The following is a 24561-nucleotide window of genomic DNA, read 5'->3' as shown; positions in this document are numbered from 1 at the left end:
GTGAACCTCTGTTCTGTACGTGCCGTTCTGAAAATTCACGCATTACCACAATTATTCTTTTTTTCATATCTGGGATATGAATATGGGATTTAATGGAACATGCTGCTAATACGCTGTTATTTTCTTCTTGTGCTGAATAATGCATCAGAGTTTAAGTCTGCCTTGCTGCTGGTAATTATGTGTAGGTTCAAGGGGTTGATGGTGCAAATTCTCTACAGCCATTGATGGTCCTGGTTTCTGCATCATCCAAACCTGTAACTGGGCCATTTCATGACAACTGTGGGAGGTTGCACACCACAGCACCCCCAGTTTTTTTTTTCTGTGTTGGAAGGCAATGATCAGATATAAAATTCCTGAAAATATGAACATTTAATGTTTTCTGGGTGTCTCTTTGACCAGTACCAGTAGCTGTGGTTCTTGGCATACCCTACATGAATTTTCATGTATTAGTTTCAGGTTATGTTATTTCACCTAGCAACAGAAGACAGAGCTGACCAATTGGTTTGTGTGTGAGTTTGTGGTGACTAGCGGTTCTGATTGGTGTGTTGTCTCTGGTCCAGCAGCACGCGGAGCCAGCGGTCAGCGAGCTGATGCCGGACGTCGCAGTGGGTGTGGCTTCGCTGAGCCTGAGGGCGGGCCTGGACAAGGAGAGTCACAACCCGCCCTCCTCCTCTGGGCCCCACTACCCCCCCGGACTCTACCACCCGGGTCGGCACGGCCCCGTCCCCCACGAGAGCCGGGCGGGGTTCCCCGACCTGTACAGCCTCCCCCGCCACCCGCAAGCCTTCTACCCCCCGGGGCCCGACCTGTACGTCCACGCTCGCCCGCCAGACCTGCACCGCTTCAGACCCCCACCGAGGCTAGACCTCGCTCCGGGGGACCTCCAGTCCACCAGGGGGCGGTCCAAAACGGAGCCGGACGGTCAAGTCCGGGCGCTCGCCGTCGCTGTGGATACCCAGAGGCCCGCGGCCCCTGAGGGATCCGGCGCGGGCGACGAGGTGGCGGCAGGAAGGGACCGCAGGTCCCCGAGCAAACCCGAGTACGCGTACAGGAAGTCTGCACTTTAACCGCGGAGAGAGAGATGCAGGACAGACGAGCAGCTCAGGGTAAAGGAAGAGGGAGTGGGCCCTGGCTCCTGTTGGCCACCGAGTGGCCCAGAAGAGATGGGTCCCACTGGGCGCAGTCGAACCGCTCGCTTACAAAACCGCAGAACCGCCATTTTCGCCCCAGAATCGCTATCTTCAGCCACCATCCCAGGAGCAGAACACTGCACATTCTCGCCCCGGTCATTCACAGCGGGGGCGGGTGTGTTTCAACCAACTTTGGTCGCAGGCTGTATGCCACCGCAGAAGAGGCTCTTCCAAGCCTTGGCCAGACCTCCCTGCATGTTCATTCGTAGAGTCAGACCCCCCCTGTGACTGGATCATCAACTTTCCCCCACGACCCTTCCCCTCCCTTCCCATAATCCTCTCCCGAGTCTTTCTCCATCCCCTGTCTTTCTAATCAGGAGCAGGCCCTCAAGAGCATTCCCCAGTTTAAGTTGCCTCCGTAGAAAAGAAAGCTCTGCACTTGGAAACAGAGCTTTACAGCAATGCGCAGTATTATCGAGCCGGCTGGTAACATGACTGACGGAGACAGCGCTGTGTCCCCCCACAGGGGATATTTACCCTGGAACATTGCCGTTTGTGCTACGTATTAGTGCCCTGGATGATTAGTATAGGGTAAATGTCCCTGATTTTAATAGCCTCCATTTCTCATTGCTAGGTTATGACAGAGCAGCGACGATGGGGGCAATGTCGTGGAATATATTGTGGCCACACTCTCCTTCCTTAAGTATAAATCCGGTTTGTAGCTCTTTGTCCTGCTGGCATTTTACGTCTTAAATGGGCTGTAATGGCTGGGCTCCAGGGGACGCGTGGGTTCATTAACAGTCGCAGAGATGGTGGTGGAGACGGCCTGTTTGTTGGCGGTCATTCCCTCGCTTGGTTGTGCTGTTGTCAGTTTGTGTCACTTCCTGTTCTTGAGCCCTCGTGTTACCCCCCTCTGGTGTAACACAATCAGGGGAGATTCTAACCATTATAACCAAGCTAGCAGAAGGCCATGCATTAATAAAGCTATCAAAAGTCATTTTATTCATCAATGAACGGCTGTTCAGAGAACTGCTGTAACCGGCAGTCCTGTTCCGGAGCACAGGGAAGGACAGTCTTGCCCAGCCCATTTTAATTTATGGGATTGCGATCTGCCAACATGGCTGTCGTGTAATTTAGTTTGTTTTCGAGTTGGCCATCTGCAGCGTCACGGGATGTTGTGCTGGATATCGGACTCCAGGCTTCTTCGGTTTTCATTCCCTCTGCTGCTCGTCTCCTGGCCGCTTTTCATATTGGAAGGCAAGCGCGGTATTAGCGCCAGCATTTTTTTATTTGTGTAGCGATTGTATATGTGCCCCCCCCCGTCCTCACTCCTAACGCTTCTGCGACTGTGGTGTAGCATTTGTGTTTACTGGCAAAGCTGTTATTTACTATGAGAAGCATTCCATGTATTCTTTTTTTCATTATTTTGTCTTTTCTATATGATCGGATTAGTACGTTTCTTCAGAGGTTTGATTCTTTGTGATTTTACAAGGCAGAAGTGGCAGGCCGTGAACTGGTAGCTACAGATTCACGTGCGGAATATGTGTCATAATGCTACCCACCTCAGTCATACTGAGACGTTCTTGAAACAAGGGCAGAGTGTTCTGTTTTGTTGTTGTTTGTTGTTTCCCATTTATCAACTGCATCAGAGTGTATGTTCTGTTTTGTGGTTGGGCCAGACCATAATAGTTTTGAGTGAGTCATATGATCTTGACTCTGTCTGAGTTTTGTGATGTTGCCAGGGACAACCGGGCCAAGGCAGTGGAAACGGTACTTCCTTGTTCCAAAAAAGACAGTGACGTAAGTACACAATGCCATTGTGTCATAAGTAAGAAAAGGGCAGGCAAAGGCAGGTGTCAAAATGCATGTGAAAAATGTTCCAGAAGACGCTCAGTGTTTCTTTACTATCCATCATGTTCCCAGACTGAATATTAAGTCACTCATTGTGTTTGTTAAGCTCCAGTTTAAGTGTTGTAAACCCTAATTTCATACGTCACTGGCCACCCTACCCCTCCTGTCTCCAAACTTGCTCTGACCCTGTTTGAACACACTTCAAAACACTTCTCTCTCACGCCTCGGCACCTCAACAGCTCCACCTTATGGTTGTGCTATGATACAGCAAGGCCTCTATTCTCAAAATGTTCTACCTCTGTCCCACCAACTTAAGTTCTTGATTATAAGTCATAATAGATCTTTAATCCCAAGGACCGATCCAAAGGAAATCATCCACATTAGCAAATACACTATCAGGACAAATAAGATGACATACAGGACAGACATGAACATATGTCAATAAAATGTACATTTTAAATCTGCCTACACAAGAATTCCAATCAAAACGGATGTGACTGTAGCTACTTGACAGTTTCCTTCAATTGTAGGAAACAGTCCAACTTTCTCCATCCCGTGACCGGGGTCCTGGAAAGCAGGACCACCCCGGAAGGTAGTGTCCCAGGCATGTTCACTCAAGCATAGGCAGAGGCTACCCAAAATAGATCCAGTCCCAGACAGAGGCAGGGCACAAAGCAACCCCCCCAATACTGACCCACATAAGATAGGATGCTGATATGTTCTGTCAAACTTAACTTTTTCTTCACTCAACACTCTGCTGCATTATTTACAAATGGCAAGTATGGATGATTTTTTAGGCAAGCTACAGCAAGCCTGGGTCAAGTACATAATCAGATTCAAATACTTTTCTACACTTGTCTGAGCTTGTCTCTTGCATTGGAACCTATGAAATGCTCACAAAATGTGCTTCTGGTCCTCTTAGTTGACTCTGTTGCACCAGGCAACATCAGTCGAGCACAGAAAAGTATTTGAATCTGAAAGAATTACGCATTTGACCCAGGTCTGCTTAAGGTCCATGCTACACTACAGTCCACCAAACTCCACAGAACTTACTGTGGACTCCTGGCCAGTCGGTATTGGCGTGGCCAGGATAACATCTGAACTCTAATGTGCAATGGCACACTAAGAACAATTCCGTCAATAGGATACACAATTCTGGAGAGACAACCTGTTTTATTGTTTAATTCAATTGATGGCAGACGATTGCTCCACCCATTATATGGTGCATCAAATCCAGTTCTAAGGGAGGGTGGCTACTTGACAGTTACCTTCAATTGTAGGAAACAGTCCAACTGGTCAACCTGCTACCAGCTGTTTCAAAGCATAGCTTGAGCTGGTCTGAACTGGTAAACCAGCTAAGCCATGTGAAGCTGGCTGTAGTGTAGTGGTTATGGTACATGGCTGGGACCTGCAAGGTCGGTGGTTCCCCAGTGTGGCCACAAAAAGATCTGCACAGCCGTTGGGCCCTTGAGCAAGGCCCTTATCTCCTCCTTAGTCTAATCAACTGTACGTTGCTCTGGATAAGAGCGTCTGCCAAATGCCATTTATGTAATGTACGAGCTGGGAGCTGGTCTGAACTGGTGAACCAGCTACCAGGTGTTTCAAAACCTAGCAGTTCTTTTCAGCAGGGTGCAGTCAAGAACTAGTGAGGCTTTTAATGGAAACTTCCCTTGACCTGTTTCTTCCTGTCATCATGTATAAATATACAGCAGTAAGGCCATTTCTAATCATGCTACCAGTGTTAATTCCATTCACAAAGATGGTGAATTTAAACCTAAAGACAATATCCTTCCTTCTTAGAAATTTTCTTTATTTTCTTTAGAGACGAGTGATTGTCCCAGATCTTCTTGCTATGCTGTACTGACAGAAATTTGCTCGCATTTCCATATATTTTTTAAAACCTCTTCTAACTTGCCACCTCTGACAGCAATGCATTCAGTATTTTTGTAGCTTGTATTTTTGAGATGTGTAACACAAAGGGTTATCTTGAAATGCTGGTAGAGTATTAACTTATGACATCCATAGAGATTTGAGATTGCTGTTGATACTGTATTTTTTGGGGGCTTTCCTGAAGTTGTTGACCAGGGCTACTCAGCCCTGGACCTAGTGGACTACTTTTGCTCCACTTCAGAAAATAACCTTCAGATGCAACAGATCCACTTCCTCAGGCCACCCTCAAAATGGCTGCCAGCCCGTTTATAGACGTACACGTCCCACGACCCTGTCAAAGAAGCTCATGGTAGAAGACAGGCTGATGAATTCAGCAGTATATCACAATATATCACATTATAACAGCTGCCATTAATGCAAGAGAGAAACACAGCAGGATTACTATGTACAGGATGCAGACCGGTTTTTAATAATGGTGCCGCATACTACTGTTCTGGCTTGTGTATATCATTGATGGCATTCCCAGTGTTTCCCAGTCAAAATTTCACACACTTTTTGGTTGTGGCCCGTAAGTGTACACATAATGTACATGGCAGCCATTTTGGGTCTGGTGAATATACAGTACTGTATTCATATGCAGTTCATTCCTCCTGTTCATTTAAGTCATTGATTGGCTAACAAATCCACACACCTTGTTCTCCAGACTATTGGCAGCCGAATGAAAGGAAACCACAATAACCCGCAGACAATGCAGCTTGGCACGCCTGGTCTAAGGGGAGCATATTTTGATTCATTTAATTGTTTTCAATATTTAAAAACTGTCCCCGAAATTGCCTTCATATTATCGCACATACTCGTAAAGTCACACATTTGGAAAAAAAAAGAAAAGAAAAAACATGCTTTGACAGACTTTTGGCGCAAATAAATTCCTAATATCCAGCAGTAAATTTGGGTTTGGAACCTGAGAGGCTCCAAGCTGTATCATTTATTTTTCTCCATGGGAACACGCCCGTGCCTTCTCTGCTATCAGCTGGCCATTTTATTTTCCAGAACTTTCTTCCTATGCAAGCATTTTCTACCAGCCCGCATAAACCTGTCCTTTGTTAAAAAAAAAAACTGCTTTGTACATTTTTTGAAAGATAATATTTTTCCATTTGTAGCTACCTGTGAAGAAACCTCCAGGTATTTGTGGAAATGGTTTGTTAAATATCTTGAAATGTGTAACAAATGTGATTTGTACTTGCTGTATATAATGAAGTCAAGCCCCTTTCTTGTAGACGCCATGCAAAGTTTTCTCTAGCTCTATTTTTCTACTGTTATCGCAGTGGGGAGCGTGGTACAGTGATGGAACCTGTCTGCAAAATAAACAATTTTAACAGATGTCCTTGTGGTCCCTCCTTTATAAGTGAACTGGTTCCTCATTGGTCTTCCATATGCTTATCTGTAAAAGAAGCAATGCTGTGAAGTTATTCAGCATTTCATTAACAGCTCTTTGAGGTGGGAAAAAGTGACGTGCTTCTGTGTTAAAAGCACGGGACCACATTCTATAAACGGTCCCTCGAAAGTGCTATATACACCCCTCATAAGCAGTACATACACAGAAATGTTTAAGGCAAACACAATAGGTTATGTCACCACTAATGCAGCAATAGACATTTCCATGACTAAAGTGACATGTCCTTCTTTGCAGTTACTGACTGTATTATTACACATTCGTGACACTGAATGGTATCGGTTCTTCAGACAAAATGTAGTATTAGACAACGGGAACCTGAGTAAGCGCGAAACACTTAAAGCTCTTCCTGTGTCTGGCTCTCTGGATCTGATCCCAAATCATTGAAGAGTGCTCCACACACTGTGTGAAGCCTGGGATTCCAGCCTTCTGGCAGCTGGTGTCAAGGTAGCCATTCTTCATGAGGAAGCTGGTTATCCTTTGCACCATGACTGCAAAGATCTTCCTCTCCACGTTCAGTAGGGCAATGCTCCTGAACTGACTGATGTCTCTGGAATCTAGCTCCTTAGGGATGAAGACTGCTACTGCTCTTTGCCATTCAGATAGGATGCACCACTTCTTCCAGGCTGTTAGATGTTTCGGTACCCCGTGGCAGTACTTGTACACCTTGTATGGTATCCTATTTTGTCCTGGCACAGACTGCCCTTGCATTCTCAACAGCCTGCCTAACTTCGGCGAGCTTTGGGAGTGTGGTGTTCATCTGGGAAGTAGGTGCTGGAGGGCGAGGCACATACCTTGGCAGTCCTAACAGAGTGTTCTTTGCAGCTTCCCAATATTTTTGTCCTCCAGAGTCTGTCTGCCGTGCTTGAAGGGGTTCGTGACGAAACCCGCTTTCCTTCTCCTTTCTTTGCTTTCAGATCACCTCCGCAGGCTAATTAGCCTTTGTTCTCCTCCCAGAGGACCTTCGCCCCCTCCTTCTTGGCCTCAGTTGTCTTCCTCCAGTTTTTCCTGAGCTGCCGCCGCCTCTGCACCATCTGATCAATCTCAGCTTTGCTCCTTCCTTTTTCTCTCTGGGCTGCAAAATGATTGTTGGTGATCTCACCAAACCTCTTTGCACTCCTGGTACAGGATATCCATAAACAAGTTAAGCTTGGCCTCTACGCCACAACGGCCCTGCTCTTCTACCATATGCCTGCCTTCAGCACTTGGTTTTGGATCCCTCTAATCTGACCGGACACGTCAGTTCAAGGTCGCTGTTGGTCTTTCCCGCCACATCGCGCTCTTCCCTGGTGGATTTGGGAATGAAGTCACCTTCTTTCAACCACATTTACTTTTCCCAAGGATCTTTAAACCGTTGTCTTAGCCATGCTTCAGCATCAGCTCATGGACAGATGACCGGACATTCTCCTTAAGAATTTTCTGATACAGAGCAGAATTCATAGTTCCTTCAATAATGGCATGTTGTCCAGGTCCCAAGGCAGCAAAGCATCTCCACACCATCACACTACCACCATCATGTACAGTGGGGCAAAAAAGTATTTAGTCAGCCACCAATTGTGCAAGTTCTCCCACTTAAAAAGATGAGAGAGGCCTGTAATCTTCATCATAGGTACACTTCAACTATGAGAGACAGAATGGGGGGAAAGAATCCAGGAAATCACATTGTAGGATTTTTAATGAATTAATTGGTAAATTCCTCGGTAAAATAAGTATTTGGTCACCTACAAACAAGCAAGATTTCTGGCTCTCACAGACCTGTAACTTCTTCTTGAAGAGGCTCCTCTGTCCTCCACTCGTTACCTGTATTAATGGCACCTGTTTGAACTCGTTATCAGTATAAAAGACACCTGTCCACAACCTCAAACAGTCACACTCCAAACTCCACTATGGCCAAGACCAAAGAGCTGTCCAAGGACACCAGAAACAAAATTGTAGACCTGCACCAGGCTGGGAAGCCTGAATCTGCAATAGGTAAGCAGCTTGGTGTGAAGAAATCAACTGTGGGAGCAATTATTAGAAAATGGAAGACATACAAGACCACTGATAATCTCCCTCGATCTAGGGCTCCACGCAAGATCTCACCCCGTGGGGTCAAAATGATCACAAGAACGGTGAGCAAAAATCCCAGAACCACACGGGGGGACCTAGTGAATGACCTGCAGAGAGCTGGGACCAAAGTAACAAAGGCTACCATCAGTAACACACTACGCCGCCAGGGACTCAAATCCTGCAGTGCCAGACGTGTCCCTCTGCTTAAGCCAGTACATGTCCAGGCCCGTCTGAAGTTTGCTAGAGAGCATTTGGATGATCCAGAAGAGGATTGGGAGAATGTCATATGGTCAGATGAAACCAAAATAGAACTTTTTGGTAAAAACTCAACTTGTCGTGTTTGGAGGAGAAAGAATGCTGAGTTGCATCCAAAGAACACCATACCTACTGTGAAGCATGGGGGTGGAAACATCATGCTTTGGGGCTGTTTTTCTGCAAAGGGACCAGGACGACTGATCCGTGTAAAGGAAAGAATGATTGGGGCCATGTATCTTTGAGATTTTGAGTGAAAACCTCCTTCCATCAGCAAGGGCATTGAAGATGAAACGTGGCTGGGTCTTTCAGCATGACAATGATCCCAAACACACCGCCCGGGCAACGAAGGAGTGGCTTCGTAAGAAGCATTTCAAGGTCCTGGAGTGGCCTAGCCAGTCTCCAGATCTCAACCCCATAGAAAATCTTTGGAGGGAGTTGAAAGTCCGTGTTGCCCAGCGACAGCCCCAAAACATCACTGCTCTAGAGGAGATCTGCATGGAGGAATGGGCCAAAATACCAGCAACAGTGTGTGAAAACCTTGTGAAGACTTACAGAAAACGTTTGACCTCTGTCATTGCCAACAAAGGGTATATAACAAAGTATTGAGATGAACTTTTGTTATTGACCAAATACTTATTTTCCACCATAATTTGCAAATAAATTCTTTAAAAATCAGACAATGTGATTTTCTGGATTTTTTCTTTTTCTCATTTTGTCTCTCATAGTTGAGGTATACCTATGATGAAAATTACAGGCCTCTCATCTTTTTAAGTGGGAGAACTTGCACAATTGGTGGCTGACTAAATACTTTTTTGCCCCACTGTATACTCTGTTGGTATGAGGTTCTTACTGTGAAATGCTGCATTAGCTTTATCAGACATAATCAGACATTAGAACAGTTCCACTTTCTGGATGACCATAGAACATTATCCCAGAAGGCTCGGGGATCACTCCGGTGTTATATTGCAAATGCAAGACAAGCATGGGTGTCCCTCTTGGATTGTGATTTCTGCCTTGTACTATCCCACAAAAAATACTTTCTCACAGCACTGTACATATTGTTTATGAAGGGTTTTTTATAACCTAAAAGAAAATCCATAGGAAGTGGAAACAAAGCATGTTTACAGTCCACATAAAGTTCATCCCATTTCATTAAATTTCATTATAGATGTTTATTGTAGCATGTGAACACTGCAACCGAGTATCCCGTCATGGAATTAGATGAGTGGAAACATCAACAGAAGAACTTAACTCATTTTATTGGTATAACAAAATATTTGAACTTGCTTATTGTATTAGGTAGATAGCATGAGTCTAGGGAGCTACCGAGTCTCATACAGCTTTGCTTGCAAATGTGGTGGGTAAAATGATTCATTCAAAATCAGTAAGAGGTTCACAAGTATGATTAGGTCAGTGGTTCTCAAATTCGGTCCTGGGGTCCCCCTGTGTCTATTTTAACAAGCTGATAATTTCTTACCATTTTCATGTTAAGGGATTATTTAAAAAATAGCCATGCTATGCCATGCCATGAAGAATAGAAGTCCACTATTCACAATACTATACTGCAAACAACAAAAACTTATAAATTAGTAATAGAGTAAAATAGAAAAAAGTAGTTACCAAACCCCATGTTTCCCCGCTTTTTGAAAAACAATATACCACAACCAAAATACCAATACTTTAACAGTTTTATTTATTGGAAACATTGAACATTTAAAAAGGAAACGGACTATACATAGTGGATGCGAGACAAATTTTACATTTAGATCTTGGTTGCTGACCCCCAGTCACTGCGGGCTCAGACATGGCTGTCCTGCAAACTGTTTTCAGATTAAACAATCCTACAAAGCGACTGAAGAACTAACAACAATGTTGCCGTCAAAGTTCTGTAATGTTCCCATGAAAACAGTGTCCCTGAAAATACCCTGCCATTATGACAGTGTGTGATGTAATGACACCTCCCCCTTGCTCGAACAATGACATTAAGGCCCAAGCACACCTTTGTGTGTGACTACAGAAAGGACAATAAGCAGACACCCACAGCAATATGAAATATGAACAGTTGTGTCTTCAACGTAGGGCATTATGCATACTAGTATGAGCTTCAGAAAGGTGAAAAATAAGCCTCCCACTTCCTCCGGTCTGAAATGAATCCCCTTTAACATACTTTTGTTGATGCACAGTGAGACCCTTTTTGGAGAATATCAATTCATTATTAATTTTATACGGACCACTTTTATGACCAAAGTAAGCGTCAGACAAAATGGTTTGGTCAAAGGCTTAAAAGGCGGTCTCATCTGACTGTGTAGACAGGTTTGGAGCAACGTTACGATCCAGAGCCAAACTGAACAAAGTAACAATACGGAAACATGCCTCATGACCTTCAGTGAAAGACTCTGGCATGCAAAGCAAAAAGCAATCGTTTGATCAGCCTGAACTCACCAGACAACGCAATTACCATAATGACTTGCACAGCTTTCAACCAGTCAGCCTGTCTGCTCTCATTCCCTGCCCCCAACAAATGGGCAAGCTAGTATTTAAGAGTTTGGAGGGCGTTTGCCTCAGACATGCAAGCCAAACAATTTGTTTCTTGATTCCGTTGGTGGTTCCACTGCAAACATGGAGCAGACAGTCGGCTATTGTAAGAGGCCATGTGTTCAGGAGCTCTCAGATAGCTGGCCCACTGAACCTTCAGCTCCTTGGTCTTTTATAATGGAAAAAAAACGACTACAAACACAAATGTTACAACAAAACATATGTACTGTTTTGAAATACTGAAATACTCTCAGCTGGTTTAGAGAGGGGAAAAAAAAGGTTTCACCAGCATTTATTCATTTAAAAGCAATTACTCTGTAGGGGTTGATTGTACGGGACCAGAGCAGATGACAATCGGTGATTGAGAAGAACAAAAGAACAGTGACTGGCGTAAGAAACCCTAGCTCTCGGTGCAGACGGAGGGGTGGGGGTCAGGATGGGGGCGCTCAGCTGCAGTAGTACTGTCCCGCATTGGCTCGCCTCCTCTTGCGGCCCTGCTGCTCCTCGAAGAAGCGTTGAATATCCTCCGGGGTCACCACCTGGGAGCAGGGCGAGGAGGAGACACGGTCACACCAGAGCCCTTTCTCCTTCTGTGGCAGTGCATGCTGCTGTTTGGGTCATGTGATACAGCAAGGCCAATCAAGGATATGCTCAGATACTTATATGACCTCTATTACTCCCAAGTGGTGACATTTATTGTGGGGTTAACAAGGACAAATACATTGAGGCGCACTGGTTTAAATCAGGTAACAGAAAAGCACTGGCTGGTGCTAGCTAATTTAAATTGAAAAGTAAGACTCTGAACCTATTTGAAGCATGATATTCTTGTCGCATTCATGTCATCCTGCAATTACTCTCCAGTGTGGTGTGTTCTCACTGCTCCTTCTAAGTTTTAACTAAAATAATCAGTCCGTTCGTTTTTCTACTTTGTCGATTGTTACAAAACCAAGAATAAAAACACCGATGCAACATGTTCATATCACTCGTGACTACATACTAATGTGTTGTTTTTATTCTAGTGCATTGAAGTTCTGTGACCCTCCCTTTCCCCACAGACAGGCTGGATTCTTAACAGGCTCTTCTGAGCAGTGTAACGTGGGTTACAAAAACTATGGACGAAACCGCTTTAAAGGAAGCAGATTACAGTGGAGATGAGAAAATCAAATCCATTAACGCAACCGGTAATCCCATACTGTCAGAAAGCAATGATTGGGAGTTTCTTACTTTGCCTTCCGCTGCAAATCTCTGGAGGTAATCCTTCAGCTCAGTCTTCATGTCGTTGTACTCTGAAACATGAAAGCAAATTAGCGAAATAGCAACTTTACAAAATGAGCTTGCTTAGCAAATAGCCTGATCTACATCAACTTGAATTTTCACATGCTATCCATTTATACATTTAGATGCGTTACCGAAGAAATTCAGGCAAAAGGCCTTTTTCGCAAATTTACAGGCCTCCACCACCCCTGGCCCTGCGCCGCCTCACCATAGATGATCTCCAGCTGCTGCACGTGGTTGAGGGTGTTCAGGGCGGACATGAGCGGGTCCCTCCCCTGTGAGGCTCCCTCCTCCTCCTCCGTGGTTTTCCCCTTGTTCTCGTACGCCAGGACCGTGTCCGACTCGTCTAGGAGGAAGGCCACGCCCGCCTCCGCGTAGACGCTCTGAAACGGCAGGCCAAGCGGTGAGGTCGCTCACCCATTAATTGCCTGTTAACACGCAAACCAGGGGGATCGTCAGCTCGAGTGCTCGTCTCGAAAACCAGACCTGGTTTTCATCTTCTCCTGGGTAATTGGTGCTACTGATGGGCCAGAGTGTCTTCACACCTGACTCTCAACTAAAGGGAAGGTGGAAAAGCGGCACTTCTCAGCCCTCGAGGACCGCTAGTTGCTGATCCCTGATATAGATTGTGTCTTGTTTCTTCATTCTCGGTAAGAACCGGGTGAAAGACTATACCAACTGGTCTGCATGACGGTGGGGGTAGAGGTGAAGACTTGAAGGGAGGGGGAGGGGGAGGCAAAGCGGAGGAAGGGTATCCGTACCTTGCAGGAGGCGCAGGTGCACAGTTTGGTACGCCACGGCGAGGGCCAGAACACGGCCCCCTCCCGGGCTCTCTCGCGGCCCTCGGCCTTCAGTGCAGTCAGCTTGCACTCTACCCCCTCGGCCTTGCCCTCCATCTCCTGATGGCTCCGCTTGCAGCCTGCCCCGCCGTTTACCGTCACCTACAAAATGGACGTTGTTAACTTGGAAAATTGAAAAATCACCTCATGATCACCTTCAAAACACATTTGGTCACCTCCAAGCAATCCAGAGACATGTAGTCCATGGTCCATTTAAATTAGCCTCCTTGCTAACCCTGGTGCATTTACAGAGATGTTATAAATGTGCATTGAACTTGTCAAATAAACAAATAAATTAAACTAGGTCTGGATTATGAGTGATGTGGTGTACAGATACAGATCCGGCCAGTTCCCAATACATCCAGACAGCTCTCATGCAGGTAGAAGCTCTTTAAAATCAGAAATGAATATGCAAATCCAGCACATTTGAAGCTGAAACCGCTAAAACAGCTTTTGCAATGCAAAGCCCCAGAAAGCTGGATTCAGGATCATTTGTCTGCTAGACCAACTAAGACCAGGGATCCTGCTATGAGCATCCAAGAATCACCGCACAGCACCATCTACAGGCAAATGGAAGTAGTTGCCTGTCAGGGCTGTGGGGAAAGGGCATCAGTTCTAATGAAATGTGGACACACCCTTGTTTTGACCCTTGTTGCACATGGCTGTGAGTGTCTGGCTGTGTGAACATTGTGTTTACATGTGGGCCAATGCGGTTCCGGTACCTTCTCTCCCTGACAGTCCAGACTGGTGGACGGCCCATCCCCCTGAGCGCTGCTCTCCTCCTTGCCTTTCTTCTCCTCCTCGCCTTTCTTCTCCTCCTTCACGTCCGGCTTCGATTCCTCTTCCACCTCCACCTTGCAGGGACTGTCTTTGACCACCGGGGGCACTGGCAAGACAGTGCATTCATGACCATTCACCCTGTTCTCAGGAACGTAGCACTTAAAGGTACAATAGGTAATTTTGCACTTCTAACGGTCAACAGAGGAATTTCAGTAACAAACACCCTGAAATCACAACACTGTTTATCCCACCCCTTCTTTGTGAACGATCCCCCCCCACATTGGCTGTGGCAATTAGAACCAATTTCCAACCAATGAGCTTGAATTACAGTACAGCTATACAATGTTTTGGTAGAGTGTCGGTCCATCAACCGTATATTTTAAGGACATTTAAGGACGATAAATACAGGCAGAGGGTGAGTCAACATGTCAGTGAGCCTTTTTCAACGATAGGGAGGGATTTCCAATGATCTCGTAACAATGTTTTAAACACAGAAATCTTACCTATTGTACCTTTAACGTCTTTATGCATGTACCGTTCCACTCCACGTTAACACAGTGTCAGACACTGGTAGCTCCCCACCCAGGCTCTAGCCAATGAGGAGCATGTACCTGCTAGGTGGGCGGAGTAGGTCCACAGGAAGGCTGCCTTGTTCATGCAGGACTCGCACACCATCTCCTGCAGCTCCACGCCCTCAGCGACCGCACAGCCCAAATGCTGCAGGGGACACGGTGCGGCACCCTCAGACTTCTGTGCAGACACTACTCACCCACTACTCCACTACTACACCCACCACCAAGTTTCTGCTAACTGTCTAACATAAAACCAGTTCAAATTAAATCCCGCCCTTACAATAGAAAAGGAAAGAATCAACATACAGACAATAAAAATTCATACTTTATGAAAGTTTGGGTTCATTTTGCAATGCTTTTACACCACAAACATGGGCCACAAAATCTGTCAAAGTTGGATAGAAATGTACTGTACAATTTGCACTGCAAAGTTTTTCCAACAGACACACTGTGAACTTTGACCTTGAAGTGAAAATCCATGTGCGTGCTTTGATTTTGCATTAAAAAGAAGATGAACAGTTTTTTGGCCAATTTTCAGGCATCTTCGGGCCTTTTAAGATTTTTTTCAAGACAAAGAGCGCCCCCAAGAGGCCAGATTTCAAATGCACTATGGTAAAGTACCCGAGAAACTGCAAGTCCCAGCAACGGCGATCACTGCCACTCTCCCCAATCTGGCCACCCGAACACCCTCACCCTCCTAAACACTCCTAAATCCATTCCCCCAGCGTCCTAACCCTGCTCCAGTAATGCTTACCCTCCCATGGAACCAGTCCTCACACGCCACACACTGGATCATTTCATCTGGGACCTACAGAGAATATGATTTTTTTTTTTTAAAAGATCACTCACTTCCTGTTTCACTGAACCAAAAAACACCATTACCCATGAGCCTCTGGAAGCACATACAAATTTCAAGGTGTAAAAAAATATATAATAATAAATAAATAAATAAACAGGTCACACCTCATCCTCTGGGTCTGGGTATGGTCTGTCACAGGTGCAGTAAAGACCAAAGAAGTTGTGGCTATATTTGTTATCAGTGTTCAGGTTTTCTTTCTCCTTTAGGAAAACAAAGAATGAGAAACAGTTTATTTGGGATCCTGCTGTTAGCATTACATTCAGGTGTGAAGTGATGCATACCAAAATATTAAAAAAACATTGCCACCTGCTCATAAGTATTAACAAGACCAAGTCGGAGGAAATTAGTGTGTGACTTACAGGATATAGTTTGCACTCAAATTCTCCAAATTTTCCATTCCCACAATCGCAGCGAAAATTCCTGCAACAAAAAAAAAAAACATCTCCGGAATGTACATTTCAATCCACTTTTCATCCATTTATTACAATGTGATTCAATGAACAGCAGAAGGAGCTATTGGACACCCAGTCAAACAAACATATCCAAAGATGCAGACTTAAAACAAAAATATATTTTCACACCTCTCAGCTCAAAGGTATAATTAACTCCACAGCACCTTTTAACATATATCAAGCTTAACACTGCATTTTAAAACATTACAATGATGAGGTGAAATCTCACAAGGTTTACTTGCTTGATTGAACCAGATCCTCAGGGCTTACTCAGCGGGCTTATTCAAAAGGCAGAATTGTATGCAATATTTAATTGGTGGAGCTTTTACTGTTCATTTCAAACAGCTTTGTGCATTGTGTCTCTGCTAGGATGATGGTTTGGTAACATGAGTTGAAGTACGCAACTGCCCAGTGGCCACAGTATAAAGGCTGAACATGGTCACCCTCTCAATCACAATACCTGCAAAGTTCTGTCTGTTTGAAAAACGTTTACATAACCCATTACATAGTGTTCTGCACATAAACTTTCCCACTTTTACTGTTCACTCTGCTCAACATAGCGCCATTGTCTATGGCATTCACACATGGATATGAGATCCAATTAATCTGAGATTAGATTTAAAATTAGAACGTTAAAAATGACAAAGAAAAAGTTGTGATCCTGGAAGTCCTTCAGGGCTGCCAGGTTTTTATTTCCACTTCAAAAATCAACAACCAATTCAGACCCAAGACACCAGGAGGGGTCCTAAAGCATGATTACCGAGTCAGCTGGGTAAGTTCACCAAGTAAAACCCAGAGCAGCTTCAGTGTCCATGTTCAAGTCTTGGAAAGGATCTGGGAACAGTGAACTTATTCAACTAACTCAGTAATCCTGGTTTGTGATATACCCCCCGGGTGAAAGTTAGTTAACTGCACAATCAAATGCTTTAAGTCATATTCTGAGTAACAACAAAAGCCAGCAGAACCTGCAGGTCTCCAGGACCACCTAAGATATATTTTATTGAATTTGTCCTCTGCATTTGATCCAACCGAGTTAGTTAGGAGCGGTGGGCAGCCACAGTGCAGTGCCTGGGGACCAGTGCTCCTGGCTGGTCGGGAATTTAACCCAGGAACCTCCCGGCAGTAGTGCCGTGCCGCTCATCATAAGGTAACCCAAGTTCCACGTACCGTTTGGTGTAGAGCTCGAAGAGATCGTGTCCCTCGTGGCATTTGTAGGAGCAGGCCAGACAGATCCCGGCCGGCTCACTGCCTCTGGGTGTGCATGTGTTACAGGCGTAGAGAGCCTGCCGCTTCACGTAGCCCTGTATCCCAAAAAAAACAAAACGAAAAACGCATGCTAAGTAACTGAAGCTTAAAAACACATGCTAAGTAACTAAAGCCTAAAAACACATGCAAAGTAACTGAAGCCTATGACACATATCATGTGACTACATACATGTACAACTAAAAAGTATCTAACATTATCTAATGCTGCATCTACAACAGTAGACTAAAATATTTGTATTAGCAGAATTGTACGCAAGACCTCAGCATGGTTAAGTCTTCCCTACAAAAGGACAGATACTACATAAATGCACAATTCAATAAATACAAAAACTAAACTCGAGAGGCAGACATAAACATAACTATCACATGGAACTACTGTATGGGCACAATAAGCATAATGTATAGAAACTGACATATGAATGGTGCTAAACGCAGTTTTCAGTGCTGTGAAACTATTTTGTCAGCAACCCGTTTAGTGCTCATTTCCAGTGTGCACAATAAGAATCATTCAACAAGAAACTCCGAACTATTCCTGAACTAACTAGTCCTGAACTATCAGAAGACTCCTTGCTCCCTACAGGTGATGGAATCCAGGTTAACGCCCTTTTCTTGCTTCCCTGCACGCTAACCAAGCTGCTCCTCGGTCCATTGTCTGATATCCCCCATACAATCTCCCTCCTCCCCAATAATAATAATAATAATAATAATAATAATGTAGCGGCTAACCATCTCTGTTCTTCGGTTTCTAAATCCAACCGTGTTCTGCCTTCACTCTACAAGGGTCGCTTTTTGAATATTAGAGCTCATTGATACATTTCTTGAAAGACAGTACCTCAGCATCCATTTTGCTGCCAATTCATTTTCGATTAATTGGCGTAAAATTTAACAACGTTTTTTTGTTTAATTTCACACGATTTCCTTTAAACTATACAGCTATACTTCGACCACCACATACTGAAACGTATTTGATATGATACAGCTCCGTTATCGCTCAGTTCTAGCCTAGCTCGCCAATATGAGATTGTATTGTCCTGACAGGCTGAATTTAATGGCTTTTCCCCCAAGTTATGTATATCTACGTAGCGGACAATCATATGCGTATCTACATTATTTATTTTTTATGGTTTAAAAATATAATGTTCTTCTCAAGCTTCTCGTGCTTAGTGGCTAAACAGCCAACACGCGCTAGCCATAGATAGGAGTATCTACGCAACACCTGACTAAATACGCTAGATGATGACAATATTCATCATTTGTAAAGAAATTATAATTATAGACTAACTGCCTACACGCCATTGTCCAACAAAAAGGCAGTAACGATAGCTGGCTGGAAATAAATGGCTGGAAAAACTAGTCAACTGAAAATAAAAAATATATAAAAACGTATCGGCTCTGAATATGCCGCGCGAATGATAGGATGTCGTATGACAAACAGAAATATTCCAATAATTTAGCGGCTTGCAAGTGAACAGTACATAGTCATTATTTCTGTCAACACTACTAGGCTGGCTGGCTAGCTAGCTAGATTAGCTATCTTGCTAACTTGGAGCCAAGGAAGTTATGTGACTGTTTCGCATATACAATGTGCCATTGCTTACCTCGGGGTATGAACATTTCTCCGAATCGCTACCGCCTAAAACGGCAGATGCTTCATTTTCTAACTCTTCATCTTCTTCCAAAACATCCACAAGAGAAACAGTGGCCTCGTCCCCTTCGTTTACCGCCATCCTTGAAAAGACAGAGAAGCAATAATATGTCATTTCCTGTTCCTGTGGAAACATTGCATGTGTCCCTCGTTTTGCTTGTTATTGAATTCCATAATGCTTTTATGCGGTTGTCTTATTACCAGAACTCCGTAACACAACAGCGTCCAACGATGCAAACCGGAACTTTACAATCAACATAGGAAAGAGCCGGAACTGGGTTATATCCCTGATAATCGATTTTACGATATACCCGGGAAAGTAGCACGTTGTAGTTTTTTTATCTCAATAATAGTAATACGGAAATAAGCTGTTCGTGATTTGTATTTAATGCACAATGTAAGTGCAGCAATCATATAACCAACTACTCAGTAGGCGGAAGCAAAACGCAAATTAAATCGAAAATACAATATTTCACATCGATTGTTAGCTATTGCAAGCTGTTCCTTATTTTAAAACCGGGTCGGAGTTCAGTTAGTTGACATCAACATGGCAGCGTGTGAGTTGCGAGGTGAATTAAAATACAGAGATGGAGAGAAGAAAGAGTTTGTGGTTAAAACGGAAAACAACTTAAAGAACATTGTAGCAGGCGTTCAGAAGATGAATGCGGACGTGTCAGCGGTACTCACAGAACTTGTTTTACGAGAAAAGGGGTCTGTGAAAAATGGTAAAGGGGACATTCATGTCGATGGTAAGTAGAAAGCTGGCTCATTCAATACAATTTCAATATGAGAGAAGTTCGTTTGTGGCCACCTTTTAGACAGTAACGTTAGTGTTTCGGGTGATATTTAAAACGTGGGCTAAAGTATAGCTAGAATCACTAAAGCGGTTTATGAATTGCAAATATGAGGCAGAAAAAAACATTCGATTTAAAATCCTGCGACGGCTCACCGCACGCATACACCAATATACACCAATATGCACTCGCTTTATTAGGAACACCTGCACACCTAGTTACTTATTCATGCGATCTAACCAGTCAATCGTGTGGCAGCAGTGCAATGCATAAAATCAGACAGATACGGGTCAGGAGTTTCAGTTAGTTTTTCAAACATGTAACTTATATGTATATGTTCCTGTAAAATGAGATCCTGTTTCAACCGATCAAAATGACTGCATTACAATACCAACTAAAGTACTTTTTTGTACATATGTCGGCCTATTATACATTTTGAAGAACATAAAAGTTTCATATTGATTGGAAACCGTCTACCTTATTCTACTTAACATATCCTAACATAAGGTAATGGCGAGAACAGGCCATTGTACCTACAGCCTAGTTTGCCTAAAAGCTAAATAGAATCTAACACCATATCAAGCCTGGTCTTTCTGCCTCCACTACATGTACTGGCAAGCTATTCCACGCATTACATTACATTAATGGCATTTGGCAGACGCTCTTATCCAGAGTGACATACAGTTGATTATACTAAGGGTTAAGGGCCTTGCTCAAGGGCACAACGGCTGCGTGTGGCTACACTGGGGAGCGAACCACCGACCTTGCGGGTCCCAGCCATGTACCTTAACCACTATGCTACCTCGCTTTGTGAAAAAATACTTCCTAATATCGGTACTCCTTTGCCAATTTCCACTTGTGCCCTCTCATTCTGCTAACCAAACTCACCCTGAAGAATCCCCTATAATCCACTTTGTTAATCGCTTTAATTAATTTAAAAGCCTCAATCAAATCCCCCCCTAAGCCTCCTTTTACTAAACTTAAAGAGATTAAGCATCGTACGTCTATCCTCGTAATTCTTACCTTTTATACATGGAATCAATCTGGTTTCCCTTCTCTGAACCTTTTCCAGTGTCTCTATATATTATAATGCAGTCCCCAGAACTGCACCTGGTTGAATATTTAACAGTTTTTGGTAATTTTATGGCAAGATCCAATTTTGCCATTGTATAATTTTTTGATAAATGATCGATTGGACTTAATTTTGTTTGTGACTGTTCTTAACCAGGCTGTTTACTAGTATTAGTATAAGTCTGGATACCATACACCAAGTGGCACTGATGTAGGAAGCCATCAAAGTATGTTTTATTGTGAATTAAGGTTCTCTTTGAAATTAAAACATGCCAAGGCATAGCAGTAGCAACTCAATCTCTTGTAAACAAGTAGGACAATTATACCTTTTGAAGTACTCAAAGTTTCATTTTGATCGGAAACTGTCCACCTTACCAACTACTTTGTTGAATTTTTAATGATTTTTGAATAAATTATCTATTTGACTCATTTTGGTTGTGGCTATTCATAACCAACAAAAAACAACTCCAGGACCGGAGTTGTGCACCTCTGGGTAAAGTACTACTACCTTCCTGAAGGGTTCACGTCTGTTGACACCTATATGGCCTATATTGTTAGCTACATAACTTCTGTATGTAGCACTGATCCTTGCCTAGAATATCAAACAAGTGATTCTTTGACACTTGAGAATATTGTTTCTGGAAAATTCCTAACCCTCCCCGGAAAGGGCAGCACAAAGCCGCAGGTTTTTAACCATGAACCTTCGTCTTCATTGACAGATGATGAAGAGGATGACAGTGATGAAGAGGATGAAGAAATTCAAGACCATACAAAGGCATCTAATTCAGAACCTCCTGCCAAACGCACAAAGACATTAAGAGCTTAAGAGACATTAAACCTGTCTCTCACCACAGAGACCAACTGATGGGAATATTTACCTGGACAAACAGCAACCTTGTTGTGGGGATATCATTGGATTGTTACAAATATAATGGATGTGCAATGGTGTCAACCACTTTGATCCAGACTGCATGTGCCCTACTAGCCTATCGGTCAGGAAAATTGACTTTTAAAAAATGAGGATTTAATCAAACCTGCATTGGAAAATTTGACCAGCCATATATAGGTTTTGCTTTTACATGTATGAATTGTATTTGTGGGGGTTGGTATTGGAGCATTGTCTTTGAAATGCAGAGATGAATGAAAAATGAAGAAACCAGTGCAATTATTTGAACAAAACATTTTTTCCACACAACCATGCATAATGCTCCCCCACCCTCAAACCACCCCTCCCCCTTACACAGACAGGCATCCACACCAGCGGACACCCCATAATATCCCCCAGTCCCTTCACAACCTCATTCCAAACCAAGTAACAAGTTTAACCAGGATAATTCAGGGAGGAAAAATGTAAATAGGGCTTTTTTGTAGCACCATGACATTGCACCTTTCACAAATGTAGTCCAACTGCCATTCTCTCAAGTAGTGTTAGTTTTTCTAACTTGATATTCCAGGATTATTTTTCCAATAGTTATGAGGGTGAGGCAGCTTCCCTCCAGTTCAACAGCACTAGTCAATACACCAACAATAGAGCGAAGGCCAAAGAGTCTAGCTGTGGCTTAGGTAAAGCCTATTGGTTTAATTGTAAATGGTCCTGAAACAGTGTGATCAGAGAAAATGGAGAAGCGCTTGGGACTATCACACACAGGATCTAGTTTTGCTTTCATTTTGTGCTGGACTGTAAATGGATGGACTGCATTTATTATAGTGCTCTTTTCCAAAGCGCTTTACAATTGATGCTTCGCATTAACTCATTCACACACAATCGCACACCAACTGCGATAGGCTGCCATGCAAGGTACCAATCAGCCGGAAATGTGTCTAATCCTTTTACAGTTGATTAGATTAAGCCCCCCGTTTGTGGGGTAAAGGGCCTTGCTCAAGGGCCCAACAGTTGTGTGGATGTTATCATGCCTACACTGAGACTTCAACCTCCAACGTTCTGGTTTCCAGTCATGTACCTTAGCCACTAGGCTACAGGTACATTAAACCTGGGCCACGTCTGATTCTGCACACTTGCCGAACAACTTGTTGGCCCTGGTATTTCTAGATTATGGAGTGGATAAATGGTATCTTTGAGAGTAACATTACATTATTGGCATTTGGCAGACGCTCTTATCCAGAGCAACATACATCAAAGTGCAAAGTGCATACCCATAACCAGGGATAAGTGCACTGAAAGACCCTACAGGGAAGTACAATCGCAAGTGCCAACAGTACAACAAAGATAAGAACTAGGGCCGATTTGATCTAATCTTCCATTTTCCCCAACTTGTTTAACAAACACACATTGACAAATTACTTCTTTTTTTTTCTCACATTTATTTTCTGAAAATATGGAGCTTTTTGTCATTCACAGTACCCATTTTGATTTCAAAGGCAAACACAGTACCCAAACAAATGCTCATTCATTGGTTAGGGTAAAAATACTCTAAAGCACTTTCTAGAACATTTGGACTGTCAAGTATTTTTTGAAAACCTGACTGCAATCAACTCAAAATATTGACCACAGCCAACAGATCCACAGAATCTGTACTTCCTAGTCATGAGCAATGAGGATATTTCTTTGGTTAGACTCAACATCATCTGCTGCAGTTCCCAATTGATGCCAGTGGCATTGTGCTTCATTATCTTCTAGGATTGAGTATTTTTTCCCCCCCAATTATATAAACGTTCGTATATGGACCACCCCTCAAAACATTAAAATTTCATAATACAAAGTTGGTGCTGAGTTGCATGTAAAATTGCAACATTTAACAGGCTACGATGTTGCCATTTGAACAGTGGGGTCGAGGTTGCCAAAATTAACCTTGCTGGTTTAGTATAATACAAAAGACACGTAATTTACAGATGTATGTGAAGGTTTGGCTCTCATTTACAGTGCAAGGCAAAAAATAGATTGAGGTGTACAGTTTCACAAGTACAGTTTCACAAAGGTGTTTTGTGAGATCAAAAAAGTATGATGTAAAATAAAATTAAAACAGTTTTTAAAAATGAAAGACAAAACACAAGTTATTTCTAAAAGTGCAGTAAAGTTTTAAACAAGTGAATCATTGAACAGGAAATAAGGTCCCACTCAAAAGGTTTCCTGCCAAACGCACAAAGACATTAAGAGCTTAAGAGACATTAAACCTGTCTCTCACCACAGAGACCAACTGATGGGAATATTTACCTGGACAAACAGCAACCTTGTTGTGGGGATATCATTGGATTGTTACAAATATAATGGATGTGCAATGGTGTCAACCACTTTGATCCAGACTGCATGTGCCCTACTAGCCTATCGGTCAGGAAAATTGACTTTTAAAAAATGAGGATTTAATCAAACCTGCATTGGAAAATTTGACCAGCCATATATAGGTTTTGCTTTTACATGTATGAATTGTATTTGTGGGGGTTGGTATTGGAGCATTGTCTTTGAAATGCAGAGATGAATGAAAAATGAAGAAACCAGTGCAATTATTTGAACAAAACATTTTTTCCACACAACCATGCATAATGCTCCCCCACCCTCAAACCAACCCTCCCCCTTACACAGACAGGCATCCACACCAGCGGACACCCCATAATATCCCCCAGTCCCTTCACAACCTCATTCCAAACCAAGTAACAAGTTTAACCAGGATAATTCAGGGAGGAAAAATGTAAATAGGGCTTTTTTGTAGCACCATGACATTGCACCTTTCACAAATGTAGTCCAACTGCCATTCTCTCAAGTAGTGTTAGTTTTTCTAACTTGATATTCCAGGATTATTTTTCCAATAGTTATGAGGGTGAGGCAGCTTCCCTCCAGTTCAACAGCACTAGTCAATACACCAACAATAGAGCGAAGGCCAAAGAGTCTA

General features: G+C 43.3%; 2 protein-coding genes and 1 long non-coding RNA gene across 5 annotated transcripts in view; 2 read left to right on the top strand and 1 right to left on the bottom strand.

Annotated features, from left to right (window-relative positions):
* LOC133128724 (BTB/POZ domain-containing protein 7-like) overlaps positions 1 to 6251 on the top strand; it is a 57396-nt gene extending 51145 nt beyond the window's left edge. For 2 of the 3 annotated variants that reach the window (XM_061242451.1, XM_061242450.1), the window contains one exon: positions 561 to 6251. In XM_061242451.1, the coding sequence (XP_061098435.1) occupies positions 561 to 1067 (507 nt within the window). In that variant the 3' untranslated portion in view covers positions 1068 to 6251. The remainder of the gene's footprint in view (positions 1 to 560) is intronic. The other variant, XM_061242452.1, reaches the window with a different exon arrangement.
* Positions 6252 to 10298: 4047 nt separating this feature from the next.
* Positions 10299 to 18996, bottom strand: LOC133128118 (putative E3 ubiquitin-protein ligase UBR7). Its single transcript, XM_061241421.1, has 11 exons — positions 18805 to 18996; positions 17108 to 17241; positions 15848 to 15908; positions 15593 to 15688; positions 15384 to 15437; positions 14669 to 14774; positions 14000 to 14163; positions 13200 to 13379; positions 12647 to 12821; positions 12388 to 12449; positions 10299 to 11702 (listed from the first exon to the last, which is right to left on the bottom strand). The coding sequence occupies exons 1-11, from the start codon at positions 18985 to 18987 to the stop codon at positions 11610 to 11612; spliced, it is 1308 nt and encodes a 435-aa protein (XP_061097405.1). The 5' UTR covers positions 18988 to 18996; the 3' UTR covers positions 10299 to 11609.
* On the top strand, positions 18835 to 21884 carry LOC133128120 (uncharacterized). The gene is made up of 2 exons (XR_009708722.1): positions 18835 to 19600; positions 21436 to 21884. It is a non-coding gene; the product is annotated as an uncharacterized LOC133128120 (long non-coding RNA).
* The last annotated feature ends 2677 nt before the right edge of the window (positions 21885 to 24561 follow it).

This window comes from Conger conger, chromosome 5 (assembly GCF_963514075.1).
Source record: "Conger conger chromosome 5, fConCon1.1, whole genome shotgun sequence".
Classification (NCBI taxonomy): domain Eukaryota; kingdom Metazoa; phylum Chordata; class Actinopteri; order Anguilliformes; family Congridae; genus Conger; species Conger conger.
This window is presented reverse-complemented; position numbering and strand designations above follow the sequence as displayed.

Excerpts from the sequence above, each read along its gene's own strand:
- LOC133128118 (XM_061241421.1), bottom strand. The coding sequence starts at position 18,987 with ATGTTTCCACAGGAACAGGAAATGACATATTATTGCTTCTCTGTCTTT. Across the intron at positions 14,775-15,383 it reads AGGACTGGTTCCATGGGAGG|CATTTGGGCTGTGCGGTCGC; the intron begins GTAAGCATTACT and ends TGTCCCCTGCAG. Across the intron at positions 12,450-12,646 it reads GCAGCTGGAGATCATCTATG|AGTACAACGACATGAAGACT; the intron begins GTGAGGCGGCGC and ends TTCATGTTTCAG.